Source organism: Nannobrachium achirus, assembly GCF_963921795.1.
Source record: "Nannobrachium achirus genome assembly, chromosome: 10".
NCBI classification, from domain to species: Eukaryota; Metazoa; Chordata; class Actinopteri; order Myctophiformes; family Myctophidae; genus Nannobrachium; species Nannobrachium achirus.
This window is the reverse complement of record NC_137819.1, coordinates 66,889,468-66,906,399: the sequence shown is the minus strand read 5'-3', so window position 1 is coordinate 66,906,399 and position 16,932 is coordinate 66,889,468. Positions and strand designations below refer to the sequence as shown.

At 42.0% G+C, this 16,932-nt stretch overlaps 1 protein-coding gene across 1 annotated transcript in view; it reads right to left on the bottom strand.

The window, feature by feature from the left end:
• The window catches only part of LOC308293236 (septin-7-like), a gene marked incomplete at both ends in the record, with an annotated part of 63,432 nt that extends 49,436 nt beyond the window's left edge, over positions 1-13,996 (bottom strand). Inside the window, one exon of the mRNA XM_080735671.1 lies at positions 13,940-13,996. Coding sequence (XP_080591797.1) covers positions 13,940-13,996 — 57 coding nt within the window. The remainder of the gene's footprint in view (positions 1-13,939) is intronic.
• Between the last annotated feature and the right edge of the window lie 2,936 nt (positions 13,997-16,932).

Sequence of the window (16,932 nt, the reverse complement as noted above, 5' to 3'; positions counted from 1 at the left end):
CCCGAGACTAGGAGAGCCGAGTCATCCGCGAACAGGAACAGGTTGCAGTCGCAAGCAGATGCCATGTCGTTCACGTATATTAGGAACAACAGAGGTCCCAGTATGCTACCTTGAGGAAAATGCACTCCAATAGTAGAAAATGGTCAAATATGCATAATGTCCCATTTCACAGTTTTTTCCAATGTAGAAAATAGGAATTTATTTTGAAAATAGCTTATTGTAGATTGGCTATTTTCTAATGGCGGAAATGTAGCCTATATATATATGGCTGAAATGTATAGAGTTGAAGTGAATTTGTAATCTATACTATAATTTTGCGAATGTCTGAGTGAGTGAGTGAGTGAGTGAGTGAGTGAGTGAGTGAGTGAGTGAGTGAGTGTCTGTCTGTCTGTCTGTCTGTCTGTCTGTCTGTCTGTCTGTCTGTCTGAAACAGTGTTTCTCCTCAGTGGCTGGAGCAATTGATCTGAAATCGCATCGCCATTAGCATATGAACACACCTGACATAACTGTGAAGCCCGTTTGTCACTTTCACAAATCATATGCTGTATATTAGCATTTTTATGGTGTATCTACTATCTATTCTGCATCTAGCATGAGGCACATCTATTCTGCATCTAGCATGAGGCAACATGTTTAACCAGCTCTCTCTCTCTCTCTGTGTGTGTGTGTGTGTGTGTGTGTGTGTGTGTGTGTGTGTGTGTGTGTGTGTGTGCAAGTGAGTGGGCGGGCGGGGGGGACACAGTATCTCTGTAGCCATTAAACGAAACGGGTATTTCTTACATTGATGCTCCTACATATTATCATGCAAGCACCAGTTAAAGCTACTTTCCATCCCTCATATACTGTGTGCACAGTGCACATCCCTTAACCCACACACTGCACATCATTTCGGAGCTCATATCATTAAACGGGTAAGGGCTAGTTATTATCAAAATCTACAAAGTAACTAGAATGAGCCAGTCTTTTGAACGGCTCTTCTAAAGGAACGGATCCCAGAGATCCGGCTCACTTCAAAGAGACATAAATCCCATCTCTACTGTCTGCCTCCGCTCTCTGCTGGGCGTTTCCCAACGGGTCTGAGGCCTGAAGCGTTTCCCAACGGGTCTGAGGCCTGAAGCTAGATGCAGAATAGACCCACATTTAGGTGTTTCCCAACGGGTCTGAGGCCTGAAGCTAGATGCAGAATAGACCCACATTTAGGTGTTTCCCAACGGGTCTGACTGAGGCCTGAAGCTAGATGCAGAATAGACCCACATTTAGGTGTTTCCCAACGGGTCTGAGGCCTGCCTGAAGCTAGATGCAGAATAGACCCACATTTAGAGTGAATATCTTTTAAGTTAGTTTAACTCATATCTTTCCTTCTGGGAGTCCCTGGAACAACAACATATTTTGAGATGGTGGTCTGCGGCCAAATACATATCATTGTGGGGGTCCTTGACATGACAAAGTTTGAGAACTACTGATATAACAATTAGCAACATAACATTTTTTTTAAAAGAATTGTAGCCTACAACATTTGTAGAATAGAACACCCAAAGGACCCCCAAATGATATGTATTTGGCCGCGGACCCCCATCTCAAAATATGTTGTTCCAGGGACCCCCAGAAGCAAAGATTTGCGTTACAAATGTTTACTGTGAATTTGGGTCTTGCCTTAAGCTAGATGCAGAATAGCAGCTCAGACCCGTTGGGAGACGCCAGGTCGCCTCTGCTGCCGTTCATGAGTGATTCGAATCACTCGTGAACGGTTCGTTCATGTCCTTAAAATGTTCCGTTCACACTTCCGTTCACCCCTCGCCTCCACCTCCCCACACACACACACACACACATGCATGTGAACGTGAACGGTGAACGTGAACGAGTCATTTGAACGGATCTGAACTGCCGTGTACATGAACGAAATGATTCGTTCACTGAAATGAACGTTTTGCCCACCGTTCACTCCACTCTGCTGCTGGGAGGGACGGCACCATTCCGTCCCATGGCCCGGGGGGACGGACAAAAAACGATTGGCTTGTTTTTGGAGGGGTTGTCATGGCAACTGATTATAATTTTGTATTATTGTTTATTTTTTCTAAAATGTGAAATAAAGAATACCGCTATGATGTACTAATATCTAGGCCTACACTTAACTATATAAAACATTGTTATTATTATTATTATTATTTAATCTATTGGCTATATTATGTTCTATTTGTTATATGTTGATGCAAAAGAGAGAATGTTAAAAAGAAAGACGCCTTCAACATTTTCAGGCCAAGGAGTAGGGACCCCTTAGTTGAGAACGAGAGATGAGCCAGGGACCCCCACAACCCTGTTCATAGATTCCAGTCATCAGTGTATTTTGGATTCATGTCAATGTGTGTTTTCAGATATTTAACCACTTGAGCCGTCAATACTTAATAAACTTGACCTTTCACTCTGTACTTAGTCTGCTCTTTTTCCCCCTCTACACCAAACCTCTTTGCCTAAAATAGCAGATCTACAAGCTCACAACGCCTTGTTGTGAGCTTGCTGCTAGTGTTGGCTAAAGTTCGAAGAATATGGACACTAGGGTTCAAGTGGTTAAAGTTATACCATGTAACTTTTTTTATAAAACAAATCTTAAAATTGTCCTAACTGTTAAATCGCTAAAGTTTTAGAACCCCCACTCCGTTATTTTCAGCTTCTGAAGCCTTCTCTTTATATGTTTTCTACTTAGCCGTGACAGGGGCGGGATTTCCCGGCAAAATTACGTCATCACACTACCGGCCAATCACAGCGAGGGTTATACACTGCCGGCCAATCACAGCGGATCTTGAAGTGGGGTCGCTATGGCGGCCATATTTGTAGTCGCCCGTGTGTCTCTATACTCAAAAGGTAATCTCGCCTACCAGACAGGGTGAAGGAGTCCGTTTCTCCGGAATGCCTGAACGCACAGGAACCAGGGACCCCTCTTAAGATAGATCTCGGCGAGGTGGAGGCAGACGCGGGGGTGTGAAGGTACGAAAAACGGCCGAAAGACGCGGATGCGACCGCGGTTTGCTATAGGGCTACTGACCACTAGTTGAGCATCTTACACAGTATAGCTTTAACTCTTTGAGTGCCAATCCCGAACTAGTTCGGCTTTATTAGCGTATCGTAGAGTGCCGATCCCGAACAAGTTCGGCTTTTAAAAAAAAAAAAAAAAAAAAAAATTGAAAAATTTATTTTTGATTTTTTTTTTTTTTTTTTTGGACCCCATCAAATCTGGTGAACATGATTTCAATCGCGATTTTGCATGTTCCACCCCCATACAACCCCATCTAACATACAGGGCAGCCATTTTTGTTTACATTACATGTAAAACATAATGGCGATTATCTCAAGAATGCCTGAACGGATTTCCAATCGGATTTTTTTGTTTGAAAGCTGTGAACAAACTGCACAAATCCACTCCAATGCAATCCAGGATTGCATTGGATTTTTTAGAGCTCATTCTTCTCTGTTTTTTTTCCCATGCATGAGGTGTGCAAGGTTTAATCATGGCTAAGTTGACGAAAATAAGGCTTCTAAAATGCTTGGTAGCCAATAGCTAACTTCAAGCTAACTTCATCCTCTTCCTGTACATGCACAAAGGAAAGTGTTCAGGCAAGTCATGGCTCCAGGGCTTGGGCATGCATTACCAGCATATCTCTATTATTCTCTGGTCACTGGGCGCCCTCTAGTGGTGATAGGCTGGCACTCAAAACAAGTTTCAACTAGAAAAGAAAATTTCTAAGAAATTTTAAGTGTGCCTGCAGCTCGCTAAGTCTGTGCAACCTTGTGTAGCGGTTGGTGTTAGTGTTTCGTTTTGAGAGGGTCGTTCCCCCTGAAAAACACGCTTTGGCATGAAACGGTTACGTTTTGCGCGTTTGTGGTGCCCCCTATGGGTCGAAGTGGAAATGCTTTTGGGTATATGTTCAGTATAGCGCCCCCCACTTGTAGTTAAAATTTGGTGTTGACTGAATGTTTCGTTTGTGATTTATGGCTACTTCTTACAAAACGGGCTCCTCCCGCTAACTTTGGAACCCTGTTACGGAAGAACGGTATGGACTATCAAAATATCGTTTAAATATGTTTATCGCATGAGTCCATAGATCGTGTGTATCGATTTTTGTGACATTTGGAGAAAATATGTAGGAAAAGGAGCAAAAAGTGTGTTTTGAAGAAAATTCAAAATGGCGGAAAATCTATCCTGACGCAAATGGGCGTGGCCTATATGAGGAGATGCGTCATGACCCAAGGAATCCAGGGAAAAAGGAATTTTAATTTTCCGACCCACGGTTCAAGAGTTACAGGCCGAAAGGTAAAGTGGACTGTTATAGCGCCACCATGAGGCCAACTGACGAAATTATTTTTTATTTAATCCTTGATATCATTATAAATCTCCTCTCCAAAAAAACTGTAGCCCCTATGGTTTGCGAGAAAAAAAATATTGAATGTGAGTTTTTGCGATTCCCATTATAAGTCAATGGGTAAAATTAATTCACTAATAAATTAATATCAATTAAACGATACAACTTTTCTCTTAGAAAAGTAATAGCACCCCATTCCCGGCCGACCCGCTCGTTTTGATGTATATATTGCGGCGGTGGCGTAAATCGTGCGGCACTTATTACGTGCCGAAATTTTGTGGCGACATTACTTACTTAAAGGGGGCGTGACACCGGCCGAAATTTAACATTATGATACAGTAAGTCACGTGGTGTTTCTTCAAACGGTCTGAAAAGGAGGCGGGCCGTATCAGTTAGTAGTGAATGTATACTTCGTCCGTTGTGCGGTGCCTCGCAATGTATACTTCGTCCGTCCTGCCGTGCCGCGCACAACGTGATGTTGTTAGCGTGTAGCAGCGCCGCACCGCACCGCACCGCAAGGCTATTTTGGAGAGCTATTGTGTGTGTACACACACACACAGGCTACACACACACAGAGTGTATGAGCCACGGACCTCAGTCCTCCGAGACAGCAGGACATATGTCTGCTAAAAGGGCTCAAAGCTGCCGAGGAGAAGGAGATCGCTGGACGCTCGTTCTCCATCTTTCCCAGTGGGATCCATAATCACGCGTCCCGGCCAGGTCCTCCAGTCAGGTTTAGCGGAAGACACAGCAGGGTATGGCCGACAAAACCGTCCCTTAGACGGGGAGAAGCGTGTTGACCCTCGTAACGAATCTCTGACACCTTTTTTTGAAGAAGACATGTACTTTTTTACCATTTTATAGCGAATGGTGTATAATTTTTACCCCTAGAACTGATAGTTTTAAAGTCGGTTTAGAAAGTCGGAAACACGCCTCGGACAGCTTTTTTTGGGGCAGTTTCAAAAGATAATGATATGGATACTCGACTCCGCGAGTCTCCGCCCCTCCCCCCATATTAGCCCAATCAAATTAATGTATTGCCGTTACTGTACAGAAAGTACTACTTTCAGTACAGTAACTACAATAAATTAATTTGATTGGGTAATTTAACATGGGGGTACATGACATCATTAAAAAAATTGGCTAATTTGATAGCCATAATTAGCTGTTTTGGCCATGTCACGCCCACTTTAAGTATGGCGGATTACAATAAGTGTTTTGCCATTGCATGGCAGGCACACTTAATCACTCAAAAATGTGTAGGACCCCCTGTAGTAACTCTGAGGACCCCCTAGGGGTCCCGGACCCCCTGTTGAAGACCCTTGCTTTAAAGCACAGCTCAAGACCAACAGTATTTCTTCACTCTTGCTTTTAGCTGAACCTTTAAATCCCTGTGCTGTTATTTTATTCACATCCACATCCTGAAAATGTTTTAAGATAGTCCTTACTTGTGTTTTAAATGTTTTTTAAGGTTTTATGTTTTTACTTTTATTTTCTGCTTTACACGTGTAGGCCTACTTCTTTCTGTTAATCACTTGTGCTTCATTTTCTGCTCTGTAAAGCGCTTTGAACTGCCTTTCATATCATGAAAGGTGCTGTAAAAATAAAGTTTTGTTATAATTATTACATCTCACTTCACAACAGACGTCTTACATTTCATAAGATTATTCACCCAATTTTACTGCTGCTCAATGCATAATAATATAGTCAAAATGTAGGCTTTGCTGCCACCTTGCGGTGAACCTGCAGATCGGCTATTTTCGACGACAGGCGCAGCCGCAGTACCGAGTCACCCAATTCGACAGATCACCGATTTCTATGTAACACACCGGAAATCTCTGTTTTATGATGTGACATTAGGCTACTGTGTTTACATCCGCTAGCCATCTAGCTAGCCGGCTAACTAGCTAGCCAGCTAAGCTAACTTCCCAAATGATGTAAAAACAAGTCCTGCAGTTCAGTTGTTATAAAACGTTCAGTTGTGTTAAATACTCTTCCATCTTTTAGAGCAACAATTAAACACGTAACACCCATTACTAGCTCTGAAGATAAAACAAAGCTAAGTGTAGCTAAAGCTAACGCTAACTGCGCATGCTCAGTTCTCTACACACGACGGTGGCGCGACCGAGTATTTCCCGGTGAATCTGTGCGCAAAGGTGGGGGCCGATGGGCAAGGAGGGTTGCGAGCTTATGAGAAACAACTAAAATAAGACCTTAAAACCTGGCGAAAACAGTTGCGTGCATTAGCGGAAGATGACGATAAAGAAATCATTTAATGGAAAACATTAAATTAACTTCTGAAAAGCATACACAGCCTTAAAACATGGCAAAAACAGTTGCGTGCATTAGCGCAAGATTAGATGAGGATAAAGGAAATCATTAAACGGAAAACATTAAATTAACTTCTGAAAAGGCTTCTAAGCCTACACTATTATAGCCTACTAAAAACTAGTGAACCGCGATCTTGCCACACGTGAATAATTGTGGTTGTAAACAATAACACAGACAATATAAATCCTTAGTCTAGTTGTGGGAAGAAAAGGATTTCATCATGGCCCCAAATAACTTTTAAATATCTTGCAATTGGCGACGAGTCTCTTACTAAATCGGCAAGATTACATTACATAACATAATACATAAAAGCTAAGCTATATAACCTCTCCATCATCAGCAATAGTAAGTGGTTCGTGTCCCCCACACTCCCAAGCCCCCACCGTTGCGCACAGATTCACCGGGAAATACTCGGTCGCGACGGTGGCGCCGAAAACAGCCGAGCTGTAGATCGGCTAATTCCGACGGTTGGTTTTATTTTGAAAAGAAAGCGGAAACACTTGATTGACGTCAGACTTTTTAATGCTTAACTTGACGCGTAGATAATACTTTTATTTTGAAGAATCTCTAGCGGAAGTGACCAGAATAGCATTCTATTTTAACAACATTTAACTTGACTCTCTGTGTTTACATCCGGTAGCATGTTAGCATGCTAGGCTAGCTGTTAGCATGCTAGGCTAGCTAGCTCCTAAATGATGTAAAACGGCCTGTATTTGTTGTTAAACTGTTCTTTATTTCAACCAATCAAACAGCTGTGTTTAATAATCACCAGTCGTCACTACAAGAATAAAAACAATAGTTTTATAAAGATAATTTAACGCTAACAATAAATAAAGACAACGCTAATGAATGACTTGGTTGATCAACCACCAGATGGCGCTGTTATCCATGTTTTAATGCATTTTGCATCACAGTGCAGCTCAAAGCACAGAGAGTGTAGAGGTGATGATGAACCACAGGAGGGCGACACTGAGCCGTTGTCCTTTATGAGCGCCCAAGAACTAAGAAGTGGTCTTCAAGCCCGCAACACGTTGTGTCCATGACTTGTTGTAGGCTTGTATATCTGCATATTTCGGCACCATACACCGTCATACAACTGCGCACAAATGTACGGATTGAAAAGGAACTTTAAATGAATGGATGTGAATTAAACTAATAGTTCTCTTAATGAATGTATTATTTTAATGAATATGTTCTGTGTTAGTTTTTTTTTTAATTATTGATATGTAGCCTAGTACAATGGTAAGCAATAGATTATTAATGTTACTTGACTGTCTGTGGACATTTGGACAGATGGCAGAACAGTGGATCTGACTTCATGAATTCACACAATATGAAGAAGATTGGGATACAAACTAATAATAATAATAGTGTCATATAAAAAGTAGTTTGATGTTTACTTGATTTATTCATTTATTGATCAATTTATTAATAGTCAATTATTATTGACATTATTGAATGAGTTCTGTAATACATTAACACTGTATTATTACCTATGATTATATCATTTAAATGATAACCACTTACAGGCAGCAGCCGTTCACAACTGGTAAAAACCTAGCCCAACCCTACCCTCCCTGCCCCTTCCTTGTATATACTGTACATACTGATTGTTTAGACTTACTGTTACCTGCCCCTTCCTTGTATATATATACTGTACTTACTGATTGTATAGACCTACTGTTTTCTTTTTTTCTTTACATATCTACTGCATAGTACTGTGTTCTATTTGTCTGTCATTCAATGTTATATGAGATACTTTAATGGTTTCCTGTTGAAATAAGCTTAGTCTTTTCATGGATCTCCTTTTAGTAGACCTTGTACCAGTGAACTGTACCGTCATGAATCTGTACATTTTCCTATGCAAACTTCTAATAAAGCCTTCAATCAATCAATCAATAACTTAGATAATAACTTTTTTTTTTTTTTTTAATAATTTTTATTCAGCATTCATCATAGACAGTGTAGTAGGGCAGAATAGTGGGTACAAAAATATGCTTTTCTTTTCTTTTTTTCTCTAAAAAAAACAGACAATACACTACAAAACACTTAACTCAGAGTACAAAAAGTACCCAACACTTAAGACAAAACAATCAACAATCCCCCCCACACACACCCCCCCACCCCTTGGGTCTTTAGTTCCCGTTTGCCTCACTACATAGGCAAAAAATAAAAAGAGAAAAAGCAAAAGAGTATCCTTAAGAGAAGAAGTAATAACAATAATTATTATTATTAAATCAGCAATGTCCACCAAGTAATAAGAGAGAGAAAAAGTAAAAAGACAGGGAGAGAGAGAAGAAGAAAGAAAAAAAAAAGAAAGAAAAAAAGTGTGTGTGTATGTGTGTTTCTTCTCTTCTACCTATCCTATCCCCCCTCCTCCTCCCTCCTCCTCTCTCCCTCCAAAGAAAAAAAAAAAAAAGCAGATATACACATATACATACATACATACATACATACATAGATACATACGTACATACATACATACACACATGCATACATACATATATACAAGCAAGAGTCTGCGTGCGAGATAGGTGGGGGGTCCCCAACTAGGTCAGTGCTGTCAGACCTATGTGTCTTCAAACAGTCTTGTCAGACTGGTAAGATAATTTATTATAGGGTCCCAGTTGGACAGAAAACCGCCTGGGATCCCTCGTGAATCAAATTTGATTTTCTCTAATTTCATGTATAGCATTACGTCCCTCAGCCATAGATCTAATTTAGGGGCACCCGGGGACTTCCATTCTAGGAGGATTGTTCTCCGTGCTAGCAGTGTTAGGAAGGCAATACCATTATACGTTATTTTATTATGAGGAAGTTCTTTGGGCGGTACACCAAAAATAGCTGTTAAAGGGTTGGGCTGTAAATTTATATTAAACATTTGTGAAATATGTCCAAATATGGCGATCCAGTACCTCTCTAGTTGAGGGCATGACCAAAACATATGGGTTAAGTTTGCTGGGGATGTATGACATCGGTCGCAGGTGTCATCCACACTGGAGTATTCACGATATTCCTGGCCCCGCCCCCAGCTTCCTGTTCATATCCTGAAAGAAAATAAAAAACATCATTTGGTTTCCTGTGTCCTTGCATTAAAGTGTCAGTAGAGGCGCTCTGGGCTCTTGGCTCTGAATGAACCGGTGTTGCCATGTCTGCTTATAATAAGCAATTGGTGTCGTTGTTTATTGGGCTTACTTTCTAATATTTTTTAATCCAGTGGTTCCCAAATCTTTTCATATCAAGGACCCCAGATTAACAGATTTGTCCACAGTCGCAGACCCCCATCTGAAAATATGTGGTGCCAGGGACCGCCACACAGATTTGTGTTGTTAAAATGTTTCAAAAATATTCAAATTATTTTCGTTTTTTCTTTCCTCTATATTTTTTAAATAGCAAATATACAAGCTCACAATGTGTCACAATGTGACACATTGTGAGCTTGCTGATCTGCTATTTTCAAATGTAAATGTAAAGTAGTAAAACTGAACCTAGTTAATTCTATTGGGCTTATTATTCATAGACCTGGCCGCTTGTCTCTGGCAATATCTGGCAACAGACAATTCCCTGTCACTTCCTTGGGATCTCTTGTTCTTCGACTTGGGAGGAAGTGAAAAGATGTTTAAAAATGCTCCAGCGCCCTCTGTAAAAGGAAAATGGCAGCCTCCATAGAATGGCCAGGAATATCGTGAATATTCTAGAAAGTTTAGCTTTGCAGTAGTGAGAGCGGTGTACAACCTTCAATTGTATCAAGCTAAGTCGGGCACACGGGGTACTGCCATTCACTCGAGTTTGGGCTTGATTCCAAATGTCATCTGGGATAGCTTCCCCTAATTCCGCCTCCCAACCTGATCTGATTTTATCCAGAGGAGAGGTCCTTAACGAGGAGATAGTGTTATAAATAAAAGACATAAGCCCCTTGTCTAAAATAGATTCTACTCCAGACCTGGATGGAATATTGGGGAATGAGAGGTTATATGTTCTAGCAAAATTACGGATTTGAAAATATCTAAAGTGGTGTGAATTTGGGAGTTCGTACTTAATTGCCAATTCCCCAAAATTAGCAAAGATGCCGTCAATGTATAGATCGTTTAATTTAGAAAGCCCAACCCTTAGATAATAACTTAACAGTTTAATATGTACACTTAGGAAGGAAGATGTGGTGACGTGAACCCATCAGTCCAATAGGTGGCAGTATTATTCTATATCTTATTCAACAGACACTGGTTGAACCATTTTAAACAATTTTCTTTTTTTACTTTTGAAAACTCAAGTATTTTTTAAAGCATGCACTTTTGAATACTTACTGTGAATATTGATTAGTGCCTAAAGTCAGTGCTTCAGTACTTTAACTCAAGTACAAATGTGGACAGAGTAACTTTCAGTTGAACAAGGAGTATTACATATAGGCCTATACATACGTACGCTTTGACTCAAGTACTGAGTATTTCATTCAAACCTAGATTACTGAGACCATTATGCTGACGTTTAATAAAAGAATAATTCTGATTGGCTGCTGAGTGAATGAGGAACTGAAATCAATGTTTGGGCAGTTTTCACATGACACACACGCACGCACGCACGCGTGCACGCGCACACACGCACACACGCACACACACACACACACACACACACACACACACACACACACACACACACCCATCCTCCCTCTTCTTTTCTCTTTCTCTTCCTTAAAACAATAAAACATTCAGTTTGTTTCTCAACATCCTTAGAAGTATTGAACCACAATGATAAGATATGGAAAAGCAGTTTAAATCATAACAAGACAACAGACTAGACTCGAGCTTCCCAAACCTTTCAGCTTGTGACCAGAGAGACAAGAAATGTGACCAAACTAGTGAAAATAGCAGATCTACAAGCGCACGCCGCACAACGCCCAATAACCAAACTAGTGAAAATAGCAGCAACGCGTTGTGAGCTTGTAGATCGTCTATTTTCACTACTTCTTAACTCATTGTCTGCTAGGTATTTTTACTCGAGTCGGGACCCATAAAAAGTGGTCCGTGACCCACATATGGGTCCTGACAGTGTCAGGACCCATATGTGTCAGTGTCTGAGCAGAGAGAATGACGCTCACTTCTGATGACTCAGCATCTTTCAGTCACATTGAGTCAGGATGAGAATACTTTACTTTGGTGTCAACTTCAGATGCTAAAAACACCTGAGCAACTAAATATGATGCCTAGAAACTCTCTGCTACTCACACACACTCTATGGTACCACACACACACACACACACACACACACACACACACACACACACACACACACACACATGCACACACACACACACACACACATTATATTTTTCTTTATACAGGCCACATCTTGTCTTGTGACAGTAGGCTGTGTCCAGATTATTGTGTCTGACATGTTTATTCTTTACTGTTTGCTTTCACTTCCTCCCTGCCCCTCCCCCACTCCCCCTTCTTTTCATGCTCTTCCTTAAAACAACAAAACATTAGTTTCACTTCAACTCCTGAGAAACCTTACTGAACCACAATGATAAGATGTTGAGAAGCGGTTGAAATCATTACCAACTAGAAAAGAAAATTTCTAAGAAATTTTAAGTGTGCCTGCAGCTCGCTAAGTGTGTGCAACCTTGTATGTGTTAACATTAGCATATTTGTTAGCATTAGCATTTGTTAGCATTAGCATGTGTTAGCATTAGCATTTGTTAGCATTAGCATTTGTTAGCATTAGCATTAGTGGTTACGTTTTGCGCGTTTGTGGTGCCCCCTATGGGTCGAAGTGGAAATGCTTTTGGGTATATGTTCAGTATAGCGCCCCCCACTTGTGGTTAAAATTTGGTGTTGACTGGATGTTTCGTTTGTGATTTATGGCTACTTCTTACAAAACGGGCTCCTCCCGCTAACTTTGGAACCCTGTTACGGAAGAACGGTATGGACTATCAAAATATCGTTTAAATATGTTTATCGCATGAGTCCATAGATCGTGTGTATCGATTTTTGTGACATTTGGAGAAAATATGTAGGAAAAGGAGCAAAAAGTGTGTTTTGAAGAAAATTCAAAATGGCGGAAAATCTATCCTGACGCAAATGGACGTGGCATATATGAGGAGATGTGTCATGACCCAAGGAATCCAGGGAAAAAGGAATTTTAATTTTCCGACCCACGGTTCAAGAGTTACAGGCCGAAAGGTAAAGTGGACTGTTATAGCGCCACCATGAGGCCAACTGACGAAATTATTTTTTATTTAATCCTTGATATCATTATAAATCTCCTCTCCAAGTTTTGAAACTGTAGCCCCTATGGTTTGCGAGAAAAAAAATATTGAATGAGAGTTTTTGCGATTCCCATTATAAGTCAATGGGTAAAATTAATTCACTAATAAATTAATATCAATTAAACGATACAACTTTTCTCTTAGAAAAGTAATAGCACACCATTCCCGGCCGAGCCGCACGTTTTGATGTATATATTGCGGTGGTGGCGTAAATCGTGCGGCAGTTATTACGGCTCCAAATTTGTGGGATCATTATTATTAATTAAGTATGGGGGAGTACAATAAGTGTTTTGCCATTGCATGGCAGGCACACTTAACAAGACAACAGTCTATTATAGAGCACAGTGTATGAGTGGAGAGGTGAAAGAAGCATTCAATGATAATGCTTAGATTAGAAGTATTGAACCACAATGATAAGATATGGACAACCTGTTTAAATCATTAACAAGACAACAGACTAGAGCTAGTGAAAATAGCAGATCTACAAGCACACAACGCCCAGGACCCAAACTAGTGAAAATAGCAGATCTACAAGCACACAACGCCCAGGACCCAAACTAGTGAAAATAGCAGATCTACAAGCACACAATGCCCAGGACTCATAGTGAAAATGGCAGATCTACAAGCGCACAATGCCGAGCGAGGACCCAAACTAGTGAAAATAGCAGATCTACAAGCGCACAATGCCGAGGACCCAAACTAGTGAAAATAGCAGATCTACAAGCGCACAATGCCGAGGACCCAAACTAGTGAAAATAGCAGATCTACAAGCACACAACGCCGAGGACCCAAACTAGTGCAAATAGCAGCAACGCATTGCGAGCTTGTAGATCGTCTATTTTCACTACTACTGCTAGGTATTTTTACTCGAGTCGGGACCCATAAAAATTGGTCTGTGACCCTGTGATATAGTGAGATAGCAGTGGACTTTGATACTGCAGCCACTAGAGGGCAGGCATACATAGGTTTTGTAGCTGCATGCATTGACCCTGCATTCACCCCGGATGATGTCTATGTTGGAGCGCACTGCAGAGAGCAGACGCATGTTTACATTGAGAGCTTAAGTAAAGTTTGGTTTATTCTGCAACAACGGTGTGATCATTTCCAGTGTACTATACAACATCTATTGGCGACGAGGACAAAAGGACATATAATGGCTACCATTGGCACTTTGGCGGCGTTTGATGAGAATTCCCAAACGTGGGAGGAATATTGTGAAATCATGGAACAATTCTTCGAGGCTAATGGAATCGACGACGGGGACAAGCAAAGGGCTGTACTGATAAGTGTGGTTGGTCATGCGACCTACAGATTAATGAAGAGCCTCCTCAGCCCAGCTAAACCGAAGGAAAAGACATACCAGGAACTGGTAACGTTACTGAAGAATCACTTTAATCCAAAGCCTAGTGAAATTGTTCAAAGGTTTAAGTTTGAGATGCGTAATCGCAAGCCGGATGAGGCGGTAATGGACTATGTTGCCGAGCTGCGTCGGCTGGCCCAGGACTGCAACTATGGGGACTCTCTGCAGGAGAGACTGAGAGACAGGATCACCTGTGGGATAAATGACGACAGGACACAAAGGCGCCTGCTGGCAGAAACGGAGCTCACTTTTGAAAATGGTTTTGCAAATTGCTGTGTCAATGGAGACTGCAAACAAGAATGCACGTGACCTTCAAAACGTAAGTGGCACAGAGAAGTGTTTTAACGTTAATGATGGGGCTCGGGCTGCTGGGAGGGAGTGTTACCGGTGCAAGGGAACCACTCATACAGCAGCTGAATGTAGATTTAAACAAGAAAAATGTCATGCATGCGGAAAAGTGGGACATATTGCCAGGGCCTGTTTGAGCAAAAATAAAAATAACCAATAGGGAAAACGACCTTCAGTGAGGGATAAGAGGCAGGGGGCCAGTCACCGCTCACACAAAGTGCATGAACATCAGGAGGAGAGCGAGAATAACAGCTCAGAAGATGAGACATTTTCACTAAGCTGCATGACATTCAGACTGGGGCGCATGAGTGACATGAAACTGAGAAAAGTAGACCCATATATGGTCGGATTGGAACTGAATGAAAAAAAGGTTACTATGGAAATAGACACAGGCTGCAGTCTGACAGTGATGAATGAAAATCAGTTCAATGGCTTGTGGAGTGAGAGAAAAAGGCCAAGAGTGAAACCTGTCAGAGTCAAGCTGGAGACTTACACCGGGGACCCTGTGGGAATAATAGGGGTCGCCCAGGTCCAGGTGACATACAAGCAGCAATGTAAAAAATTGCCACTGGTGGTGGTGAAGGGGGAGGGCCCTAGTTTGTTGGGACGAGGCTGGCTAGAGGAGATGCGCCTAAGCTGGAGTGAAATAAAGGCTCAACATGGAGCACGCACCGTAGTAAGAAACCTAACAGCAGGCGACAAGACACTACAGAAGGTGTTGAACAAGCACGAGGAGGTGTTCAAGGACGAGTTGGGCACTCTGAAAGGGACCAAAGCCACCATCCATGTGAAATCGGATGCTAGCCCAAGGTTCTTCTGTCCAAGATCTGTCCCCTATGCTATGCGCACCAAAGTCGACGAGGAAATAGACAGGCTGCTAAAGGACGATGTTATTACACCAGTAAAATATGCTGAGTGGGCTGCACCCGTGGTCCCGATTTTGAAGCCCACAGGAACCATAAGGTTATGTGGTGACTACAAACTCACAGTGAACACAGCCTCCTCCCTAGAACAATATCCCATACCCCGAGTGGAAGATCTATTTGCAGCCTTGTCTGGAGGAAAGCAGTTTTCCAAATTGGACATGAGTCATGCTTATCAGCAGATCCTCATGGATGAGGAGTCAAAGAAATACCTGACAGTCAACACACACAGAGGACTGTTCACCTACAACAGGCTACCTTTCGGGGTGGCATCAGCACCAGCCATATTTCAACGGACTATGGAAAGTCTGTTAAGAGGAATTCCATTTGTGGCTGTCTATTTGGACGACATTTTGGTCAGCGGTGAAACTGAGACAGATCACCTTGCGAACCTTGACACGGTGTTGACCAGGTTGAAAGAAGCCGGACTGAGATTAAGAAGAAGTAAGTGCACTTTCATGCAGGAGGCCGTGGAGTATTTGGGCCATAGAGTGGATGCCCAGGGCCTGCACCCTGTACAGAAAAAAGTGAAAGCCATAGCGGAAGCTCCCGCCCCTACAAATGTCACTGAATTGAAGTCTTATTTAGGACTCTTGAATTACTATGGCCGTTTCTTGCCCAATCTGTCGACCTTGCTGGCCCCTCTGCATGAGCTACTAAGGCAAGATGTGCGTTGGAATTGGAAGAGAAAACAAGAGGAGGCCTTCCAAAACTCCAAGGCCCTGCTGAACTCTGCAGAGGTCCTGGTGCACTACTCGGCAGATCGAGAATTGATCCTTTCATGTGACGCTTCACCTTACGGGGTGGGAGCGGTACTGTCACAGACCCACATATGGGTCCTGACCCACTGTTTGGGAAACAGTGTCTGAGCAGAGAGAATGACGCTCACTTCTGATGACTCAGCATCTTTCAGTCACATTGAGTCAGGATGAGAATACTTTACTTTGGTGTCAACTTCAGATGCTAAAAACACCTGAACAACTAAATATGATGCCTAGAAACTCTCTGCTACTCACACACACTCTATGGCACCACACACACACACACACACACACACACACACACACACACACACACACACACACACACACACACACACACACACACACACACACACACACAGAATCAGCTATATTGTCACATCATCAGGTATCATCAGGTGCATCGTTCCATCGTATCGTTATTTCCATAGAAGAGAGAAAGGGAAGAAGAGAGGGAGGAGGGGAGCAAAGGGGAAAAACAAAGAACAAAACAGGCTGGCTCAGGCTGATGGCAGCCATGAAAACTATTCTAAACCTGCTGGTTTGGTCTTGATACGACTAGAGGTATGAGTGACCTTATCCTACCAAA